Here is a 22,646-nt window from a genome sequence, read left to right as displayed (position 1 = left end):
AGGAGCTGTCAGTCAGAATAAGTAGCCTGTGGAATTACATGTCTCCATCTTCTTGAAAGTAAACACTGTCATAATCCTGTTGAAATGTACACTGAAAAGAGTACCAAAAGCTGCTAGGCCAAGCTGCTTCACTTCTTTAGTAATCCTTGTGCAGTGTTCTTTGTGTGCATTCAACGTTAGAGAACATCCGTTGATAACTTCTACTCATACGCAGTGGAAGGCAAAAAGAGAGTAGGGACCAGCATTTGAAATGCAGTGTCCGTGGCATGAAGTAGAAGAATAAAGCGGGTGTAGAAACCAACAGTGTGATTCAGACGTACTTAGAAGAAATCCAAATAAAGGAAAGTGCAAGAACTATACAACTAATACTTGCGGGTGGACGTGATTCCTCCCTTGTTCTTCCTTTGTTCCTCTGAAGTTCTCGGCTTTACATTGTCATATTAAAAACCTATGAGTTTGCAGGCATAAATCTCCCAAATTGTAATAAAGCAGTTGTTGTGGATTAAACATAATTTTTTTGGTATGGTCATATGTGATTGATTGCAGTTCCAGCATAATAAGACATTTTAAAAGGGTAGTTTGGAGATAATACATTTCATACTGCATTATCAAGTTACAGTAATCAGTATAGTCTCCAGAGTAACCTGACATATGCAAGATAGTATTATTAAAAAGATTAAAATTAGTCTCATTAAAAACAGATTAAGGTTGCAAGAGAACATTAATGATGAAATAAAAATGTAGTTTTAGATAACCATTTTAAATAGATGTGTCTCCTATGTATGCTGACTTTAAGGAATATATTCACTTAAATTGTCTTAAATAACAACTATGCAATTCCTTGGAAGTGCGCAGCTTTTCTGTGACGTTGCTTAAAAAAGGTATTTGAGTAACTAGCATGTTGTTTAAGGTAACCATTCTGCTCCTTGGGGATCTGGAAAGGGACATAATGGTGTTTTTCCTTTCCCTTCACCTCCTTTTCCTTCCCTTTCCCTGCTGTTTGGCTCTTCGCTTTTCTTTTTCCCACGATGATTTCAGTCCAGCTGCCAGTTCTAACTCACGAGTGGGCTCAGCTCTTGAGATCCGTTTCCTTTAACGGTGCTCACTAATGGAAATACAAGGCCAGGGAAGGAAAGCCTGCTCTTGTTATCAAAACCTTGGTCTCGTTTCTGGCCTAAAACCAAACTGGAATGATGAGGGTTTGAACCATTAACAAGTTTCCTTTCCCCTCCTCTCTCTCCCCACAAAAAAACCTTTCTTACTGAGTCGCCGTCAAAATTTCTACACTCTCTCGAGCGTGCTGGCATAACTGCTGACAATCAGGTTAGCACAGCCCTCGGCTGCAAGCTATTGCTCAGCCGTTACGGTAACATTCATGTTTTTAATGTAAATTAAGTAAAACTGGCTATCTTAAACACATAGTGAGTAAGTTGCATTAAAAGGAAAGTTGACTGATGCTGTGCCAAATAGAGCCCGTAGCCCAGTGTACAGCTGTGTTACACTGTGAAATCGGCAGTTTTCAGAGTATTTTTTTTACTAAGAAGATGTACAAATGTTACTTAACTAGTAGCTAAAGCAGAGACATGTTTCAAAGCCTAACGATACACTGACATCACTTCCAAAAAGCAGACTGACAAAAAAGTCACGGCAAGCAAGAAGCCCAGCTTCCTTCCTATCTGTCTTATTACTCATCCAGCAGCAAACGTCTGACCACAACAAATGTCCGTTGACCACAGCAAAACAACAGAACTCCTGTACTGTGCTCTAGCTGCCCGAACGACCACTTACATTATTACGAGTTTGGATGCCTTTTTTCAAATTTGCACTGCAGTTTTCTTTGAGACTTGAGCTGTTGTTGGAAATGCACGTTGGATGTGTCCAAGAACCAAAATACAGTCACTTCCTAAAAGAATTTGCATGCTGTAATGCATCAGAATACACGGCTTCTGGATCCCTTGTTTAGGGTGCATGTAATCTTAATGCTGCTCTTCTGTATATTTTTAGATATATATATATAGATATATATAGATGTAAGTATGTATGTATTTCTGTTTGGCCTTTTTCCTCATTTTTCAAGTCTTACTGTGAGCAGTAGAAGGAAGGAAGCAGATACCATTTGGTTGCTTAGCATTGGAAAGATAATAAAATGAAAACAAAACAAGATTGTAGAGTTACCTAAATTGCCTTTCTAAATATGTACCAACTCATTAGCTGAAATGGAGCTGTTTCACTTTTTCTGTTTGTCATGAGAAAAATTAACAAAACTGAGTAATTTCTTGGGAGCATATTTATGGATTCCCCTTAAAGTCCTCTTTTTTATACTTGGAAGGACCAATATCTTGAATCAGAGCATTAGAATTGTTAAAGGGAATGGTGTATTTTTACTTTAGCTTTTAAACAGTGTTGCTTGTTCCCAAGTAAATGATATTTAGAGTGTGCGGTGCTCCTGATGTCATAACCACGCAGCCTCCCCAGGCAAGGCGACGGGCTGGAAGGTGTAAAACAAGACTGCTGCGTTTGAGCATTTTTATAAACCGATTGCAAAATAAAATTTCGAGTATATAAATCCATTAGGACAAAAAATCTCCCTTTGTGGATATGTGGCTCTTCTCCCAGTATTGGTGTCTAAAATAATTTTCAGCGTCGCTGTTTCACTGCAGCATTCTGCACGCAACCTCAGCAGTCAGAGAGAGGAACCAAAGCCTTGTGTCAGTAGCTAGATAACAACTGAAAAATGAAGCGTTTGAAGGGCTGAAAATTAAATGTGTCTTAGTAAAATGAGTATCTGTAGATTGCACCATCGCTTTGGCAAAAGATAGTAGACAGGCCCTAAAAATGAAGTAGAAATATTAGTTGGTAAAATAAATGCAAACAGTAGGATAAGAGAAATAGTCATAAATCTTCAAAACCGTGTACTACTTCTGTTTTCTCAATTTAACTGAAATCTTCATCTTAATTTCTGGACTTTGTTGTAAATTTATTTGAAAACTATCACATCCCATAGTACTACAAAAACAGCTATTCACACAAAAGTTAACTGTAAATGTAAAGACTTGAAGAAGGGCTGTGGACGATATGTGGACTAGAAGTTCTAAAGACCTCCAGCACCGTGCAAGAACTGTTTAAGCTTTATGTGCAGATTACTGTAACTGTTCAATCTGAAAGCTCTCTTAAAAAGAAACGAAAAAGCAATGAAATCTCTGCTGAAGTCAAAAGGCTTTTCATTTCTGTTGCTTTGCTTTGCTTTGCTTTGCTTTGCTTTGCTTTGCTTTGCTTTGCTTTGCTTTGCTTTGCTTTGCTTTGCTTTGCTTGAAAAGGTGTGGCACCGAGCCAGCGCTATGAAGTGATGTAATCTCTGTCAAACAGCCAAATAGTGTTTTTGCTAGGAGAAAACATTTGCAGTGTTCATAAAATAAGCCTGCACGTTTGAAAACGCTACGTAAAGCCCTCTTTGTTCACTTACTAAGTAATTTTTCCACTGTAGTGGTTTTGGTTTACTTGGAAGGGTGTGAAAATTCAAGCTTTGGGCAAGAACATGGGTCACTTTTTCTTCTTTTTTTAATGTTGGCTATAGACATGAAAACACTAAATTTTTACGTGGAGGTAAAACAAAGCGTATTTGCATTCTGAGAAGCAAACTGAAGGATCTTGTGCACGTTGTAACTGCTCTTGAACTTAAGAGTAATTTCTCCCGCTCCCCCCTTCATTTCCAGGGCTGCAGACTACGCGTTTAGGAAACCATTTGGAAGATAGAGTAAACAAGTTCTTGCGACGACAGAATCATCCCGAAGCTGGAGAGGTCTTCGTCAGAGTGGTAGCGAGTTCAGATAAGACAGTAGAAGTGAAACCAGGAATGAAATCCAGGTTAGTCGATTTATTATAACAAAATTCAATTTCAAAATTGTTTTTACGCTCTCTTCCTGCGTAAATAGAGCAAAACTGGGCCAATTTGCACCTTAACCCCATTGCAGATTTTTGAAACTTAAGCATGAGTAAGCAGGTTATGAAAGATAAGAAAAGCCATATGCAGTAAATGAGCTTGAAGGTGATTGCCGGTTGTATTTCAGCTGGGAGGAGCGTATTGGTTTTGGTTTGACGCTGTGACTCTGTATTGCTAAATCTTCAGATAGAGTCTGACCTCTTTTTGGCCAGCATTACAGGATTCATAGTTTAAAGTTATTTTCCAATTACTTCATGATAAATGAAAAGTTTCAAAGGTTTATTCTTGGAAGTCGTTTGGCTTTAATCCATAAAGACTGCATTGACTTAACTTCAGTTAATTGTAGTGCCTCACATTTTCTCCTCTGCAGTATGTTTAAAGGCTTGCAGTTTCTGAGGATGGTCTTGTATTCAGTGTTTGCCCTTTCAGTCGTGTGTTAACTGTATGGAAACTGTCTTTCCATGAATTCTGTAGCAACTGACTTTGCACTGACAGGATTCCCTGGTTTGACACAGCTCTGCTGTGACCCTATTTTAATTTCTGCATAAATGTTTCTAAAAATAAGGTTAAAAAGAATTTCCTCCTTCTGGAAGGACACTGGTCTACTAACTGGCTTTTTTGGTTGTGTCTGTTCCTTCCCACCACCCTTTCCTTCAGGTTTGTGGATTCAGGTGAGATGTCGGAGTCTTTCCCTTACCGTACCAAAGCTCTGTTTGCATTTGAGGAGATAGACGGAGTAGACGTGTGCTTCTTTGGCATGCATGTGCAGGAGTATGGCTCGGATTGCCCCCCTCCAAATACAAGGTACTCTTTCTTTTCTGTACTGGTAGCTCTCACACAGAGAACATCTTGCTATATTCACTGCTACAGCTATGTTTACTTTCAAAAACAGAAGATTGGGAGATAGGTTTCAATTCTGTGGCACAAATAAGTCTTATTGAATGACTGCAGATGACTTGGATGGGAAAAACAAACTTCACAACAAAAATGTTACAATTTCTAAAAACTTCTTTTGTATTCTGTGCTTAACCTAGCCTTTTAATGTATATTCTTGCTGTCTAGAAAGCAGCACTACCTATCTTTTGCTTTTAAGAACTGTTTATGCCATGTTAAGATGCTTGAATATTTATTAAAATAATCTGCAATCATTAGTTTTTCTTTCTTCAGTATGATTGTATATGTATGTGCTATGAAAGTCAGTTCTCAGTAGACAAGAAAGAATGATTTTTCTATCATTCTTCTCTCATTGCCATAGGCGTGTGTACATATCATATCTAGATAGTATTCATTTCTTCCGCCCACGTTGTCTCCGAACTGCAGTTTATCATGAAATCCTCATTGGATATTTGGAGTATGTGAAGAAACTTGGGTGAGTGAAATCTTTGTAAAGAAAGAAATCTTTTTTTTCTTAAATTTTTGCTTATCCAGGCTGCCAAGTAGCTTTTCACTTAAGACGGTCTCTTCCTCTTTCTGCCCTCTCTTTGAGATGTGTAGAACACACGCCTCTCCGGTGGGGAGACAGATTGGATTTTGTCATTAGGGTTTTCTTTTTGTCTTTAGGATTCTTAAACCTTTCATTGCTTAGATTGTCAACATATCATTCTTTATATCAGCAGTCCGGTCTAAGCTTAAGCTTCATGATGAGATCCTGGACTCTTTTCCATCTGTTGTGTAGATAGAGGGTATTGCCTCAACATATGTAGTAAAAAGGAAAAATAAAATAAAAAACAAAAGCCAGAGGTCTGAATTCACATCTCAGCTTGGCTGAGCTAGTTTTTAAGATAGTGGACAAAACTGTAGTTGAGATTTTTTTTTTTCTTGTGTGTGAACTGCAGGTATGTGACAGGACACATCTGGGCCTGTCCCCCGAGTGAAGGAGATGACTATATTTTTCATTGCCACCCACCTGATCAGAAAATACCCAAACCCAAACGCTTGCAAGAATGGTATAAGAAGATGCTGGACAAGGCATTTGCTGAGAGAATCATTCATGACTACAAGGTTTGCTACTGTTCACCTGACAAATTGATTTTTACAGGGCTTTTTATTCGAAGGTAGCTAATACCATCTTACGCCACGTGGTGGGGTTCCCAAAGTGGGGGTGTGCATTCCTGGTGGGGTGCTTAAGGGAGAGAGGATAGAGAAGAGCGAGTGGATTACTTCTGGACTGTAATAACTGATTAAGAGGATGGTGTCCTCAGTATTAGTTTCTGCTGGTTAAGGGGGAAAGGACACAGAATTCAGAAGTGTACGAGAACCCATCTTCCTGTATTTGTCATTCCTAAGCAAGAAAGTAGGTGGCTTGTTAGGATTTAGAGGAGTTGTTCAGTTCCGGTGATTCCGGAGACTCAGGTAGAATATGGGGACTCTACTAGTGTGAGATCAAAAAACTGCTTATGAAAGAGCTTCATCACTTCAAGATAAAAGGATTTTTTTTTGTTTTATAATTGGAGGATATCACACATGTTCCCAAGGAAGTAAGCTTAAAATGGCAAAGGTAGCATTTGCCGCTCCTTACGTGTTAAAATTTGCAAGAATTTCTTAATGGTAGTGACAGTGCTGGGAAAAACTGATGTTTTGATTGTAAGTGACAGTTACTAAATGTGTGGAACCAGAACAGCGTGTATCGAGCCTTGTCATCTGATGTGGAGTAGCAAAGAGAGGATGCGGCTAGAAAGTCTTATTTCTCTCCTAATAAGAAGCTGGTCTTGAACCTAAGAGGAGAACCAGCTAGCCTTGTACCTGTTTGTTAAACCTGTAGCTGGACTTTAGGCGCTTTCAAATGCACCCAGAACAGCTGCATAAAATACCTGCTCCTTTTCAGAGGCCAGTATCCGCTCAGTGATTCCCAGTCTTTCTGGATAGGCAGTCCACAGAGCTTTATCCAGCAGTAAGCTTATTGCATGTAGAGTGCACAGCCCAGGCACGTGGATGAAGTCCTTGCATGCTTTCAGATTTGTAAGAGCAAGGGGCAGGTGAGAGATGCTTGCTTTCACTAGGATGGTTTCTGCTCTTGTCCAGGAGCGATACAGGAGAAGTTAAGCGGTGTGGGCTTGATTAATTCACATAGTAACTGCGGGGAGGGTTTGTTTTCTTTTCCAGGGGTTCCTCAGTCTCTCCCATCGTGTCAGGAGCATGAACCAGTTGCACGATGGAGGTTTGAGGGAGCCTCAGCAGCTGTATTTCGAAGACAGGCCTGGGAGTGGGCTGTTGCCCATATTGCCAGGCTGGTTCTTTGAAATGTGCCCAGAAAAAAGGCCTCCTAGGGTGGGATGTGAGCTGTAAGCGAGGCATGGCTGCCTGAGGCAGTACTGGATCTTAGTGTTGCATATGTCTGGTTCTCCTCTAAGTGGTCTTCGTTTATTCTTGACTTTGCGTGATACACTTAACAGGACATCTTCAAACAAGCAACTGAGGACAGGCTGACAAGTGCCAAGGAGCTGCCTTACTTTGAGGGTGATTTCTGGCCCAACGTGCTGGAAGAAAGCATTAAAGAGTTGGAACAGGAAGAGGAGGAAAGGAAGAAGGAAGAAAGTACCGCAGCTAGTGAAACAACAGAGGTGAGTTAACTTCACATGCTCTGTTTCCTTCTGGATCACAAAGCTGTCGGTTAAACTTCTAGTAAATTAGAGAGTTCGTATCCTGAAAACTGGAAAAGTTGTTCTTCCACATCAGATGTTAAATCAAGGTTTCCCTTTAACTGCATTTCTGATTTTCTTCTCAGATAACAAGTATACTGATGGCTTGGTTTTTGGAGTTGGGTTTTTTTTGTTGTTCTTTGTTTTGGGGAATTGTCATTTCAGCATCTCTATTCTCAGAAAAATGTGTTAAGCTACTGTTGCATTGCATCAGGACTGCTACGTTTGCTTGCAGTCGTTTGGCTGAGCTTCTGGTTCACACCTTTTGCAAACCCCCTTCAGTATTTGTGCTTTAAAAGGTGCTGTGTTTTTCAAAGCTGGATTCAATTTTGGCGTCGTTTAGCAAAGGTACTTGGATCGATTTCCGCAGTAGGGGACTGAAATTGCAAACTTCCCATCGGCGTGAGTTGTTGATCCTGGTGGTGGTATTCCTTCGCAAGCACTTTCTTTTGTCTATAAATAGAACAAATTTCTTTCTCAGGCTCCTGGCCAGAATTTCATTAGTTGTTTACATTTCTGTGTCTTGTCAGCAAGAGTATCGGAAAACAAATGGTTTTAGTGCTTTTGTACTGTCCCTTTTATTTGTGATTTGCAGAAGGATGTTTTGGGAATTAATTTAGTATGAAAATACGAAGTCTGGCAGAATGAGATGGAACCAAAAGCTTCACCTGGGGAGGAACTGCGTTCAGCTTAGATGCCCTGACAGTTTGCATGCAGTATATATTGCATGTGATTGAGTGGAGCAAGAGGCCTTAATACATCGATTTCATTACGTCAGGAAGTGTCTTCTACTAACCCTTCACAGCTTCTCTAAAGCTGACATAGTTTACTGCTGTTTTTCTTACAGAACCGTAAAGTTAATAGCTTTCACCTTTTTCCTTCTGAATGTGGTTTTAATTTTGAAATATTTCAACAAATCTAACAGTATAAAAACAGCAGGAAGGCAAAGCTTTGAAGCTAAAGTTGCGGTTTTTCTTTTGGTAGCGGTATCATTTGCATTGACTCGAAGCACGCCCTTCCAGGGAACGTGCCAGTGCAAAGTGCCATCGAAGTGGGGAAAAGTGTGCTCTTAAAAAGCCCCAAACAGCTAACTGCTACGTGCATACAAGATGTCTGTGTAAAGTGAGAAGATGCAGCCATGACTGTAACCATCCATGGCTTTTCTTTTGAAGTTCTTAGGGCTAAAGTTTGCACATGTGAAGAGCGAGCTCTTAAAAAGCCAAGCGCAGCTGAACCGTGGTGAGCACCCGAGGCTGCAGGCATCCTGATAAAACGATGGAGAAGCGTAGCTTGGTGGTCACCTCCCAAGTTGTGTCCTGTGGAAGGAAACACGCAAACAGAACAAAATTAGAGAGGAAAAAGTGAAAGTCGTATCAAGGAGCAGAGACGATGGTAGCCGCCTGCAGCAGATCACCACGTAGCTCATTTTTCTCTGCTGCGTCTGCAGATTTCCCAAGGAAGTTTGCTACAAATTCAAGGGCCATGAGCATTTGTACCCCAGTCTAGAGATGATGGTATAGACTATGAAATTCAGCCCTTAACCATATTGGGAGACTTGAGGAGTGGTAGGGGTTATGGATTTTAGTGAAGAAGCATGGGAAGAAGCTTTTGGGGTAAAATTACCTTAAACTCAGGCAGCCTTTGGGAAATTTACCCATCTCCATGATTAGGAGATGCTGTGGTTAACTTTTTTGCATCATTCTTCTCTTTCTGCTCTCCTGTCCCAAGGTTTCACTGATTAAAAAAAGTAACAGTGTCTTTTTGTGGCTGGTTTCTAATGTGCCATTTAATAGCGTTTGGCCCAGCCTTGTGTACCCTGTGTGTTACTGCGGTGGCAAAACAGCAACAAGCACCTTTCCCTTAACTGTAAATTTTACTGAGCTCCACGTGAATACAGATGAAATTAGGTTGTGTTGATCCTTGCCGTCAGCTGCCAAAAACGCTGAACCTCCTCCTGGAAAGGTGGAGAATTTGATCGAAAGTGTGCTGCAGTTACCGCTTCGAAGAAACTCTAAAGAGGTGCTGGATAATGCTCAAAAGCTCCTGAGAAAGGTTGCGAAGGGACAAGACGCTCGTAGGAACCGTACTGTCGCCGTCGCTGGCAAACCTGGCTGAATCTGCTAAATCGCCAAGATTTGAAATGGTAGAAAAATAATTGTGCAACTTCTTAGGACCTTTTGGAATAGCTTTGTCTGGTTGACCAAATATAAACCGGTTAAAGATGGAGCAGAAAGAAAACTGACTGAAACTTAGCTGACAGGATAATTCTAGTCTTCCTTGGTTGAGGTTTAAATTTTAAAATCTCTGTTGATACTCAGAACGCATAGACGAAGGAGGCCGTGTCGTAACTCCGTCAGCACGATAGAAAATTTGGGGGGAAAAAGAAGTCATTTGCTTGACTCTGTCAAACTCGATTCTGTCAGTTTGTCAACTCAATTCTGAATACGTTTAAATGACTTCAGAGCTCTGTTTGGCTTCCCATAAAGTAGTGTAATTTTACTTCCAAACAGGTTTGGTCAAAACATCAATAAAACTAGTTGCTGAAAAAGCAAAGTTGGAGAGAGGATTTGTATCTAGGCCAGATTAGTGGGGTGGAGCGATGACGGTGAGGCATACGGTCTGCTTGGGGGGGTTGCTCTCTTCAGTTGGAATATTTTTGGTTTGTGTTTGAATAAATATGCTTACAAATAAAACCTGTCTTTTGCCTGTATGTAGTGCTCACGAAACTTTCTTATATATATCAATAGCATGTCAGTAGCTTATTTTTACATTGTGAAAATCAACCTTTTAGCAGTCAGAGAGGGGATTTTTACTGGGTGGAGATCTCCCTGCTTGAGGGCAGGGGAGGGATTTTTTCTTTTTTTCTTTTTTTTTTTTTTTTTTCCAAGGGCAGTTAAAGTCTGAAAGTTATTATGGTTTTCACAGATCATCTAAATAGCCTCACCTGACCTGAAAGACATGCTTGCTACTTCTTTTTATTCATTATTATAACGTCTCCTTTGAAGTCAGACATGTAAATCCCAACTGATGGACTTTTGAGCAAGTCTTTAACTCCTCTTACCTTTAGCATTCAGTATATGGTCACTGTCATCTATGTTGCTGTAGCTTATGAGAGGAAAAAAAAAGACATATACGAGTCGCATATGCAGTGGCCAGTCTTCGGGATGGGAATAATGTGTTTTGTTAGTTTAAAATCCTGCATGTTTTGATCTGTGCACCCTAAGAATTTGTTCAGTTTCAAAAACGTTAAATCAGAGCTCAAGCAGGTGCACGAAAGCCCGGGTGCTCAACAAAGCAAAATGCTACTCTGCTAGAAATGTTTAAAAGTCCATTTTAATTTTAACTCTCTTTCTCATCAGGTATCTATAAAATTTTGTAAAGTTAAGCAGCAGAAGCTGAAGTACAGTGTTTCAGAAGGAAAAAAAATAAATGTAAGATACAAATCATTTAATGTGTATGCATAATGTAGATTATTTTTAAACAGCATTTGAAATTGCTTGCTTCCCAGTTTGGCTTTTGATTTTTCCTGGAAGATAGGATATATTTAACACAACGTGGCAGACTTGCAGGCATTGGAACAAAGTCCTGTTATTGACAGCAAAAGCGTTTCGCTTTCGGTTAGAGTGAATGGGAGGGAGCTCTATATAACTAAACATCTTTCCTGTGCATTTATTGCAGGGAAGCCAGGGCGACAGCAAAAATGCCAAGAAAAAGAACAACAAAAAAACCAACAAGAATAAGAGTAGCATCAGCAGAGCTAACAAGAAGAAACCCAGCATGCCAAATGTGTCCAATGATCTGTCTCAGAAGCTCTATGCCACTATGGAGAAGCATAAAGAGGTACTGCCAGAATATGCTGCATAAAGAGAAGATTTTATTCCTGTAAAATGAGGCATGATGATAGTCAGAACTGAAAAATCAGGAGTAAAGCTTGTGATTGCTCTAGATTTTTTTTTTCTGTCATGTAACGACATATTGACAGAGATTACCCTAAACTACCTTAATTAGGTAACATTTGTGGTAAACCATTTCTGCAATAGAACATAACCTTTTGCTGCAAGATTATCTAACCTCGTTGATTTTTTTCCCCCTTTTATCTGCAGGTCTTTTTTGTGATTCATTTACACGCTGGACCTGTAATAAACACTCTGCCTCCCATCGTGGACCCAGATCCATTGCTTAGCTGCGATTTGATGGATGGGCGAGATGCCTTTCTCACCTTAGCCAGAGACAAGCACTGGGAGTTCTCCTCACTACGCCGATCCAAGTGGTCCACGCTGTGCATGCTTGTAGAGCTGCACACGCAAGGGCAGGATCGCTTTGTCTATACGTGCAATGAGTGCAAACACCACGTGGAAACGAGGTGGCATTGCACTGTCTGTGAGGTATGTTGCGTATATCGTCTGAGGGTGTTTTTCTTCACAGCAGCCATGCTCTCTTGCCCTCCCAACAAAGCTGGGTTTTCTGGATATTGTCTAAAGTTCTCCATATTACGCCCTTTCTCATATAAGGGCTACTAAGCATAGGGAAGGTGACTATTGCAATGGAGCACCTTTTCTGGAATCAGTGCTTTTAGTTAATACACACGGAAAGCTGCTGTACTCTGGAATGGCTGCTTCTGTGTCATTTATTCCACTATGGCTGTGTCAGGCAGCTCCTCTGCACAGACAAAGCTTTTAGCTTCATATTAAAGAATTTTAGGACTGAATGGTAGGGCGTGACTGTGTCACAAAGTAACTGTAGGAAGTAGCGTGAATTCCTTGGGCACCAGCTAATCCACATTAAACATGTGTCCATGAGAGAAATTAGCAGAGCTTTGTGCAAGGCAGCTTTCACTCCGCTTTGTACGTGGTACTTCGTGTTGTAATGAGTGCAGCGAAGCTGGGGGAGGAGGCTACCACAGCTCTTCATCACTGCCTCTTCTGCCCAACGTTGGAAGTTGCTTGCCCTTCAGATCTGCCCAAATAATTGCTTCCTAACCTGGCTCAATGCTTTAATGTCTAGTCCTTTTACAGCATAGATCACTTTGAACTATGTTAGAGAACAGTTATACGAGCAGTTATACAGGTGGACTTGAGGGGACGTAGCCTCTAAAGGGCTTGCGATGACCTCTGGCTGTAGCTGAACCAGAAAAATTGTTGAGTGAGCACAGCCTAGTCTCTACACTGGAAGTTAGTGCAGGGTTTGTGGTGGAAGAGCTTTAAGTAATGCCTCTGAGGAAAGTGTTGAGCAGGGCTTCTTGAGGCAAGACTTCAGGAAACAGATCTACACACTAGGAGAATTAAGCAGTGGAAGGAAGTATGGCCTTCAGGTTTCTTCTGGGTACTTCTGCATAAAGGAGTGACCTTTCTCTAGCAAGAAAGCACAGGGCAGTGAAAACGTGGGCATTTTTGCTGAGCAAGTTTTCAGATAAGTGTCCGTCTTAGCATGAAACTTGAACTCTATTTAAGGGTCATTTAGAGATAAAAATTCAGAGTAGCAATTAGTAATCAGTAATTACACTAAGAATAGTAAAGAGCAAAACCCTGATTTATAAGCACTTAAGGTAGGTTTGTCTTACTGTTATCTCTGAGCTAGGTTTAGCTCACTAGTATGAATGTAGTTAGGTGCAGTCAAATAGGGCTTGGAGGGGTTCCACGAAGGTGTCCCCTCCGTCCCTCTGCCACAAGGAAGGGTCACTTACACCTAAACCTTTAGTGTCAGATGCTTGACTTTTTAAAAAAAACTCTGATGGCTACATGTCCTCTTCAGTAATCTCTTCTGGTGCATAACTTTTGAGGTTAGATTCTAAGAAAATACTAAGCTACTGCCACATTTAAGGCTACAGGCAGGTTTTTAGGACACTGATTGTCACAATGGAAGTGGTAAAATAAGGCTCAGTCCTGAGAGAGGATTCGTTGTAATGTTGATATGTTTGAGAATTGTATCAGCCCAGGCTCTGGCCTTCTCTACAGACAGCTCGTTGGAGCTTTGCTTGGTGTGCAGCTGAAGGAAAAAAGCAAGTTATTCAGAGACTGCACTGTACCAAACTGGAGCTTTCTCAAAAGCTTTGTCGGTAGGCGCTGTGTGTGCGCGTGCTAATTCAGAGATCCAGACAGCCACTGCCCAGGTTGTACAAGGGGGAATGGATTCAGCCTCTCTTCTCTTCCCTTTCTACAGCTGCAGTCAAAGGTCTTAGACTTTTGTTCCGTCTCCTCTGTATGCTCCACCGCTGGCTTCCCTCTGTGCTGGGGCTTTCAGTTGTGTGCCCTTAGTTCATGGTGTCAGACTGTACGAGTGCCACAGAAAAGCTGCTTGTTGCATTGGCTTTAGGCAGCTCCATTTCTGTGCGGTGGGAGTGGTTCCAGGTACCCTTCTCTTGTCACTTGTCCTCACACCACACAGTGATTTGGGGGCTCTCTCGTCACACAGTGAGCTGATCCAGGTCAAAAATAGCCTTGTTAAAAGAAGTACCATGGACAAAAGGGTCTGTGGAAGTGCAGTCTTGGAGGAGATGAAGCCTGTGTGGATCAGGAGGAGCATTTGAGCGTCATGATGCCTGTGCCTGGAACTCTTGCCACTTGCAGCAATACTCTTGTATCGAAATCTCTGATCCTTGGGTGATAAGTTTGTATTCTCTACTTCATCAGCGAATTTGCCGTCTCTTGAGCTAACTTAAGTCTCTAGTTAGAGGTTGTTGGTCCTCCTTGTGTAGGTACCTTAGTTGACAATACAGAGTAGTAAATAGTTCCCATCCTCGAAAGGCAAAAACAAAAACCCAAACCCTGTGGGATATTTTAACTTAATAAAATGAAGGCTCAGTTACAGCCCTGACTTGCGCTGTTACCCACAGTAGTCAAGAGCGAGTCATGTTTGCAGGCCTGCTTTGCTGCGGCAGCTGGTGAGGTTTCTGCCCTCATCTGCCCAACACTCCCTGCCCCAAAGGTCCTTGTCCCACTGTCACGCTGGCTGCACAGGCTGTGCAGCCACTTCTCTACATCAGTAAGCCAGGTGTAAATTGAAACTGGCAGCTCTTCATAACGCGTGGCTGTTGTCTTGCTTTTGTTCTGCTGTGTGTTTATACCTGCTGAAACCCAAAGCGAGCTTCTACCTTGTGTTGCACACTCACTTTTTACTGATAGAGTTAATGCTCTAGACCACTGAAGTCTGGACTTTCTTTGCTTTCAGGACTACGACCTCTGCATTAACTGCTACAACACTAAGAGCCATGACCACAAGATGGTTAAGTGGGGCCTGGGTCTGGATGATGAGAGCAACAGCCAAGGAGAGCAACAGTCAAAGAGCCCCCAGGAGTCACGTCGACTGAGCATCCAGCGCTGCATTCAGTCCCTTGTCCATGCCTGTCAGTGCCGCAATGCAAACTGCTCATTGCCATCCTGCCAGAAGATGAAACGGGTTGTCCAGCACACCAAGGGCTGCAAGCGCAAGACCAATGGTGGCTGTCCAGTGTGCAAACAGCTCATAGCTCTTTGCTGCTACCATGCCAAACACTGCCAAGAGAACAAATGCCCTGTGCCATTCTGTCTCAATATTAAACACAAGCTTCGACAGCAGCAGATCCAGCATCGCCTGCAGCAGGCGCAGCTCATGCGCAGAAGGATGGCTACCATGAACACCCGAAACGTGCCTCAGCAAAGTTTGCCTTCTCCTACCTCAGCAACGCCTGGTACCCCTACACAGCAGCCAAGTACACCACAAACACCGCAGCCTCCTCCCCAGCCCCAGCCTTCCCCTGTAAGTATGTCACCAGCTGGCTTTCCCAGTGTGTCAAGAACTCAGCCCCCTACTACTGTTTCAACAGGAAAACCTGCAAACCCGGTTTCAGCACCTCCACCTCCATCTCAGCCTCCACCGGCCGCAGTGGAAGCGGCTCGGCAGATTGAGAGAGAAGCTGCCCAGCAACAGCAGCAGCTCTACAGGGTCAACAACATTAACAATGGTTTGCCTCCTGGTCGCCCGGGACTAGTAAACCCGACGGTGGGTTCGGTGAACCAGATGCAGCAAGTTAGCATGAATGTACCCCGGTCGAACCCTGTAAGCGGTCCAGTGATGTCCAACATGCAGCCTGGACAGTGGCAGTCGCCTCCAATGCCGCAGCAGCAACCAATGCAGCCAGGGATGGCAAGACCAGTTATGCCAATGGCAACACCGCAAGCAGTGGCTGGGCCGAGGATGCCAGGTGTGCAGCAGCCGCCCCGGAGCATCCCCCCGAATGCACTTCAGGACTTACTGAGGACCTTGAAATCACCAAGTTCTCCACAGCAGCAACAGCAGGTTCTTAATATCCTTAAATCCAACCCTCAGCTTATGGCAGCTTTTATAAAGCAAAGAACAGCCAAATACGTGGCTAACCAGCCTGGGATGCAGCCGCAAGCAGGCATACAGCCCCAGCCGGGGATGCAGCAGCCGCAGACCGGCATGCAGCAGCCGGGCATGCACACTCAACCGGGACTGCAGAACATGAACGCAATGCAAGCAGGAGTGCAGAGACCGAGTGTTCCTCCCCAGCAGCAAGGGATAGGAGGTATGAATCCCCAGGGACAAGCGATAAACATTATGAACCCCGGCCACAACCCTAGCATGGCAAACATGAGTCCGCAGTATCGAGAAATGCTGAGGAGGCAACTACTGCAGCAGCAGCAGCAACAGCAGCAGCAGCAAGGAGGGGCTGGCATGGCAGGAGGGATGGCGGGACACAACCAGTTCCAGCAGCCGCAAGGACCGGGAGGTTACCCTCAAGCCATGCAACAGCAACGGATGCAACAGCATATATCGATACAGGGGGGTTCCATGGGACAGATGGCTCAGATGGGACAGCTGAACCAGATGGGCCAACCTGGCATGGGGGCGGACGGCACTCCCAACATCCAGCAAGCACTGCAGCAGAGGATCCTGCAACAGCAGCAGATGAAACAGCAGATAGGGTCCCCAGGCCAGCCTAATCCCATGAGCCCACAGCAGCACATGCTCTCAGGACAACCGCAGGCGTCTCATCTCCCTGGCCAGCAGATCGCCACCTCCCTCAGCAACCAGGTGCGGTCCCCAGCACCCGTTCAGTCTCCCCGTCCCCAGTCCCAGCCACCACATTCCAGCCCGTCACCCAGGATACAGCCCCAACCGTCACCTCACCATGTCTCTCCCCAGACTGGTTCCCCCCACCCAGGACTCGCAGTCACTATGGCTAGCTCCATGGATCAGGGACACTTGGGCAACCCGGAACAGAGTGCAATGCTTCCACAACTAAACACCCCAAACAGGAGTGCGTTGTCTAACGAATTGTCTCTGGTCGGTGATACCACCGGAGACACATTAGAAAAATTTGTGGAGGGTTTGTAGCATTATGGGAGCATCACTTTTTTCCTTTCGTGTTCTTGGACATTTTGTACTGAAAATTCAGACATCTGGGTTGTTTTGAATCCTAGATGGAACTGCTGCTTCCTACACGTGGAAGAATGAATTGCTGTTTAAAGAAAAAAAAAAACAATACAAAGAATATATTTTTTTGTTAAAGCCAGGCGGTTAAAATATCTGGTCTCTTTTGTGGGTTTTTTTGGTTTTTATTTTTTTGTTGCTGTTGACTCATACCTTTTTTTTAATGGGGAAAACAAGTTCATTATATTCATATTTTTTATTTGTATTTTCAAGACTTTAAACATTTGCGTTTAAAAGAAGAAAAATAATATTCAGAAACTGTTTCCTGAAATAATGCAACATTATAATGTATCCCGGTAACTTTGACACGTTGTGGGAAGATTTTTTTTCTATAGCGAACTCTGCAGGCGTTTGAAGTATTACCCCTGGAAAGATAGGAATTGACTCTTGCACACAAAAACACACATTGGCCAATGCCAAAATCCTTGTCTTGCAGATGTAGAAATTGTTGCTTTGTTTCTCTGATAAAACTGGTTTTAGATGAAAATAGGGATGATCACTCTTAGACCGTGCTGATTTGAATAGAGAAGAAGCATTCTTTTCTTTCTTTCTTCTATGTGAAACTTGAAATGAGGAAAAGCAATTCTAGTGTAAATCATGCAAGCGCTATAATTACTATAAATAAGAAAATCCAAGAAGATTCAATCACTGTATAGAATGGTAAAAAACAAAAACAAAAAAAAACTCATTTCTTACTTATAATATCATATTGTTAAATAAACTGTGTGCAACAGACAAAAAGGGTGGTCCTTCTTGAATTCATGTACATGGTATTAACACTTAGTGTTTGGGTTTTTTGTTATGAAAATGCTGTTTTCAACATTGTATTTGGACTATGCATGTCTTTTTTCCATTGTATATAAAGTATTGCTTAAAATTGATATAAATTACTGAAGTTTTTAACATGTATTCTGTTCTTTAAAAATCCATGTAAGAATGTTTAAGGTTTTTATTTATTTATATATTTTTTGATCATGTTCTTTGTAAGACATGGCTATGGATATTCACTCATTACACAGAGCAGCCAGCGGCATTGATAGCAGTGGCACGATACATGGAGTATTGTAGGTAGCATGTCTGTTTTACACCACCCTTTAGTGCTTGTTTCCTTTTCGGGGAGGGAGAGGAGAGGGGAACGGTTCCCGTAGATTTAATACTTACAGGTGTTCATCCGTAAGGGTTAACTGGAATAAATTATTAATAGCCGTTGCTTTTTAAAAACTGCATTAATTTAGAGAAGGATCACCAATGAAAGGAAAAATAGAAAGTACTGAGTTAATTTTAGGCTAATTTATTTAGTCTACAGTAAAATATGAACCTATTGACTTTAACACTATTTTTCTGCTGTTAACTCTGAGTCTAGATTTGAGGGTTTTCTGTGGAATAAAAAATAACAAATCATGTACATGTTCCCTTTAATATCCTGTCACCATGCCCTCATGTTCCGGGGACACTTGCCCCTCCTCCTCCCAAAGAATTACTCTCTTGGAGTTAAAATCCAGGGAAACTTTCCCCGTGTAGGTGTGAGTTAAAACCACCGCTAGCCTCAGATCCCATCCCTGCAACCGTGAGGCTCCTCGATTACATGCAACTCGGATGGGATTTGCCCCAAACCCGGCAAAACGGCCCAGCCAGCAGCCTGCCGTTGCTCCGGCTGGGAACACCGTGGCTTTTTACGTTGAGTCAGCGCTTCTTCCGGCGCTGCCGTTGTGTTGGGCAGTGTTGGGGGAGGAGGGGGGAGAAGAGCAAATGATTTATCTTTGGAAAGGAGAAAAGCGGGGTGCGCTGTGGCGCTCCTTAAGTCTTTTTAACTGCTGAGGGTCTCTGCTTAAACGTTTCTTGCAAATCTTACCTATTGTACCTTTTTCACCACCATTGGATTCACCTGGCCACGCAATTGTCTTCAGCAATTCAAGATGTCAAAATTTGGGGCTGGGGTGAGGTCAGCAAACACTAACCCAAAGCTTGTCCAAAAGAAATTGCTGTTTAAAAAAAAAAAAAAAAAAAAAAAAGATGGAAAGCCCTGATGCTGTGTCTCATGCTGTGTACTTAAAAGAGGAAAAATACTATATTTGTGATCAAAAAGAGGAAACTTGAAATGTGCTGGTGTTTCTAATAAAAGCTGGTAAAACTGCTTGGATTGAAGGATGGTTCCAAACTGGCTGGTGCCCGGTAGGATCAGCAAAGCCTGACACCCAGGGTCAAGATAACTGCACTCAGTCTTGCTAATACGTGCAACTAATGTCCAGTTCTTAAATGTTGGCGCTGCTTCTGAATTGGAATAAGCGGAGTCTCGTATGGAGCACAGAGAGGCCGTGCGGCTCCCGTGTTACGACGCGCTTGGATTCCACCTCTTGGGGAAGAGGAAAGACAAGACCCGATGGGAAGCCTGCGCTGGCGTTCTTCTAGGCACAGCTTAGTTCTGAAATGCGTTGGGAGCACAGAGCAAGGGACAGGTTTAGGTCTGAGGATGTCCCTTTGCTGGAGCAATTGTTTTAGATAAGAGCAGGTGTTTTACCAGGGAGAGAAGTGAAGTGCAGAGGTGAATAGGGGCTGAGCTTGGAATACAGCCCACACAGTCCCGGGCAGAGGTTTCAGTCCCGTCTTGCTTGAACTTCGTTACAAAATCCAGCATGGCTAAAGGCTGGACTGGCTTCTGATTTTTCAGATTCTTGCCTGTAAGTATTTTGTTGGGGGTTGCAGTGGTGATAAGCGACAGCATCCTAGAAACTTGAAAGTATTTGCAGTATCAGAATGCATCGGAGATTGGTGCAGGATCTTTATCACTGGAGGTGGTGGCTAAGACCTTTCTTCCCTATTATGAACAAATCACTGAATTTTGCAGGGAAGGAAGGTGCTCAGATCTGAACGTTGAGCTGCGGCAACTTGGTTCTCTGCTGTTCTTTGTCTTCAGCTCTCTCATGCTCTGCTTTCTGCTGCCTGCTCTGCCGCCTCGTTCATGGCTGATACAGCAGCAGGCTGTGAGCGCATTTCTTCTTGCTGCAGATGTGCCAGCTGAGGTTAATGGTGGTGGTTGCTCGCCTCTATCCCACCAAGCAGAGATCTGCCCACAGCACTGGTGCGAGCGCTCCCTACTCTTCCTTTCCGCCTGGGTGCTTTAGGCTGAAGGGGTTAGGGTCTGATCGCAGCAGTGGGTCTCAGGAAGAAACGCCTTCCAGCAGGGGATGTAGACCGGGAACAGTAACCCCATCAGTCGCTATATTTGAAGCCAGAAGTGGGTACGTGTCCACAGCCATAGCAGTGTGCTCATGAGTCAGTGTCGATAAACAGCAACAAATGAAAGTATTTTATAGCTTCCAGGTCCTTGAGGCTAGACTGTGACATGCTTCTTCCAGAACAGATTATGACTGACGGCTTTCTCAATGCTCTGAAGATGTAGCAACCTTTGTACGAAGCTGCTAGCTGTGGGGAGAACACAGTACAGTAGGCAGGTACCTGTGTACGGGCTGGCTGCCCTTCCCTGTGTTTCCTCTCTGCAGACGGGAAGTTTAAATTGGGAATGGAGTGAGCTCTGCCGGCTCCCCGCGTGCCACCGGGGACAGTGCTGGAAGGCAGTCAGTGCCAGCCAGCAGACAGTCAAAATGAGTCTGAACAGAGCGGAGGATCTGTACCAGCTCTGCAGCGCACAAGCCTTCCCTGCGGGCTTGGTGGCTAGATGGTCAAAACGGACCCAGGCAGGAGGGGGATTTGGGGCATTTCAGCAACAGGCACAAGAGTTACAGTGCGGTGGAGGTGCAGGGCAAAGCCCAGGAGTGCTCTGGGGTTAGCTGGCGGTGGTAATGAACACAGTAGTAGAAGGGAGGTGTTTAAACAGGCTCAAAAGTCATTTTGGTTCTGGCCACAGCCCAGGGACTCTAAAGGAGGGATTGGTTTCTCCCAGTAGAGCTGCAGCCCAGCCAAAGGGTGCTGGGGTAGCAATGCAAAGGCTCATGCTGGGTTTGTTGCTCCTAATATCCAGCATAGCACAAAATCCATCGCGTGCAAGTGTTTCTTAGATGAAAACCAAAGAAACAACATGTGAATCGGTGTAGTCCCAAGGATAACAGTTGCGAGCACGAGTGAATTGCTGGTGTAGCTTTTCTAGCGAGCTCCCCTGAGTGCAGGAATTACAAAGTTGTCTGTTATGTGCTCGCTGTGGGTTCTTGAAAGGCCTCGTCTCCCCTGTCTGGAAGTGGTTAGCGCTCACTGAAATGAGACCTGCTCAATCTTATTTTTAGCTGTGGCGCTTGCTCAGGCCAGGCTTTGCTCTTGCGCACGTTCCAAACTCTGCTCTCGGCAGAGCAGTTTATTTCCTCTCTCGCCTCTGCGCCATCCAAAGCCTTTCTCCCAAGCCTCAGCCCTTGTCAAGTATTAATTCTCTGTGTTCACGGCAGCCCTGCGAGATGAGGAATTTCAGAGGAATGGGGAACCAGGATATCAAGCAACGTGCCCAAACTCAGGCAAGGGAGCCTGGCGGAGGTGCAGCACGCGGGGGTTTCCTAAGGCCTGTCCCAAGCTCAGCACCTCCTTGTCCACGGTCCTCATCCCCGTCTCTGGGGAAGCTGGCAGAGACCTGGTGCGCTGAGCTCTGCCCGTTTCATGAGCCGAGCTCATCCAATGACCAGTTGTATGAAGCAGGCTCCCTGCAGCAAATACTGCCTGCTTGACTTGAGATGCCTTTGCGGGTGTCCGTGTGCGGGAGAGGCAGAATTCGCTGTGCTCTAGACTTGGAGGCTTTCTAAGCTCGTCTACTTCCTGTTGCTAGCAAGTTCTTAGAGTAAAAGAAACATGGAAGGGATTTTAACCATCAAAATAGGAAAGGTTGGATAGCAGTGTGTCATCAGAAATGTCTTCTCTATGTCTGGGTTAAGAATAATTTTTGGAGAAAAAAAGAAATTTCAGTTATCACCTCTGCTGCAGGAAAGAGGAGACCCCTGAAAAGGCAGTGCAGAAAGGTCCCTTGGTACAGATCAGGATCTCCTTCCCAAAATGGGGCAGCGCAAGCTAAGCAGGGCAAGGAGGGAATCTGTGGAGGAGCTGCACGTTGGTGCTGAAGGAGCAGGAGGTTTTTTTTCTGGAGTTGCTCTGGAAGAGCGTCTCTTCCTGCACCCCACGGAGGGGAAACACCCTTCCGCATGAAAACCGGGGTGGGGGGGGATTTTTGATGCACCTTTGTCAGGAGGTGACAAGCTGGCGCCGAATTACAGCTGCGATTATTGTTGTATGAGACGCAAGAGCAGCCAGGCTCTGGGGAGAATGAGGCCGCTGGAGGTGTAAGATCAGAGGGAGCCTGGGGGACGGCAGGGAGCTCTGGCTGCAGCAGGATCCTGGAGGCACCGCAGCATCTCTGACCTCCCGCAGGGTGATCCAAGGCGCAGAGCTGCCCCTCTGGAGCAAAGGCCGCGGCTGCTCGTTGCTCTCTTTTGCCCCCGAGATGTCAACGGCCCCTTCGGGGGCCGGGGATGGCGGCGGGAAGGGGCTGAGCCTGCGGCTTTGCTCCCGGCTCGGCTGCCTCCCTGCCCCGGGCAGCGCGGGGGTAGCGGGGGCTCCTGGGGACGGTCCTTTTGGCCCCTCTCAGCCAGGGCCTCCCCCAGGTCCCAGAGGCGAGCAGGAAAACCGCTCAAATGAGAGAAAAC

The 22,646-nt window shown here is 44.2% G+C and overlaps 1 protein-coding gene across 9 annotated transcripts in view; it reads left to right on the top strand.

Annotated features, from left to right (window-relative positions):
* The window catches only part of CREBBP (CREB binding protein), a 103,072-nt gene extending 84,661 nt beyond the window's left edge, over positions 1-18,411 (top strand). For 8 of the 9 annotated variants that reach the window (XM_067306515.1, XM_067306514.1, XM_067306513.1 and 5 more), the window contains 8 exons: positions 3,714-3,864; positions 4,598-4,744; positions 5,196-5,309; positions 5,776-5,941; positions 7,333-7,500; positions 11,257-11,418; positions 11,682-11,963; positions 14,746-18,411. In XM_067306515.1, the coding sequence (XP_067162616.1) occupies positions 3,714-3,864; positions 4,598-4,744; positions 5,196-5,309; positions 5,776-5,941; positions 7,333-7,500; positions 11,257-11,418; positions 11,682-11,963; positions 14,746-16,914 (3,359 nt within the window). In that variant the 3' untranslated portion in view covers positions 16,915-18,411. The remainder of the gene's footprint in view (positions 1-3,713; positions 3,865-4,597; positions 4,745-5,195; positions 5,310-5,775; positions 5,942-7,332; positions 7,501-11,256; positions 11,419-11,681; positions 11,964-14,745) is intronic. The other variant, XM_067306517.1, reaches the window with a different exon arrangement.
* The last annotated feature ends 4,235 nt before the right edge of the window (positions 18,412-22,646 follow it).

The sequence above is a fragment of the Apteryx mantelli genome, chromosome 16 (genome assembly GCF_036417845.1).
Source record: "Apteryx mantelli isolate bAptMan1 chromosome 16, bAptMan1.hap1, whole genome shotgun sequence".
In the NCBI taxonomy this organism is placed as follows: domain Eukaryota; kingdom Metazoa; phylum Chordata; class Aves; order Apterygiformes; family Apterygidae; genus Apteryx; species Apteryx mantelli.
The sequence above is the reverse complement of the archived record's forward strand: the minus strand, read 5'-3'. Positions and strand labels throughout refer to the sequence as shown.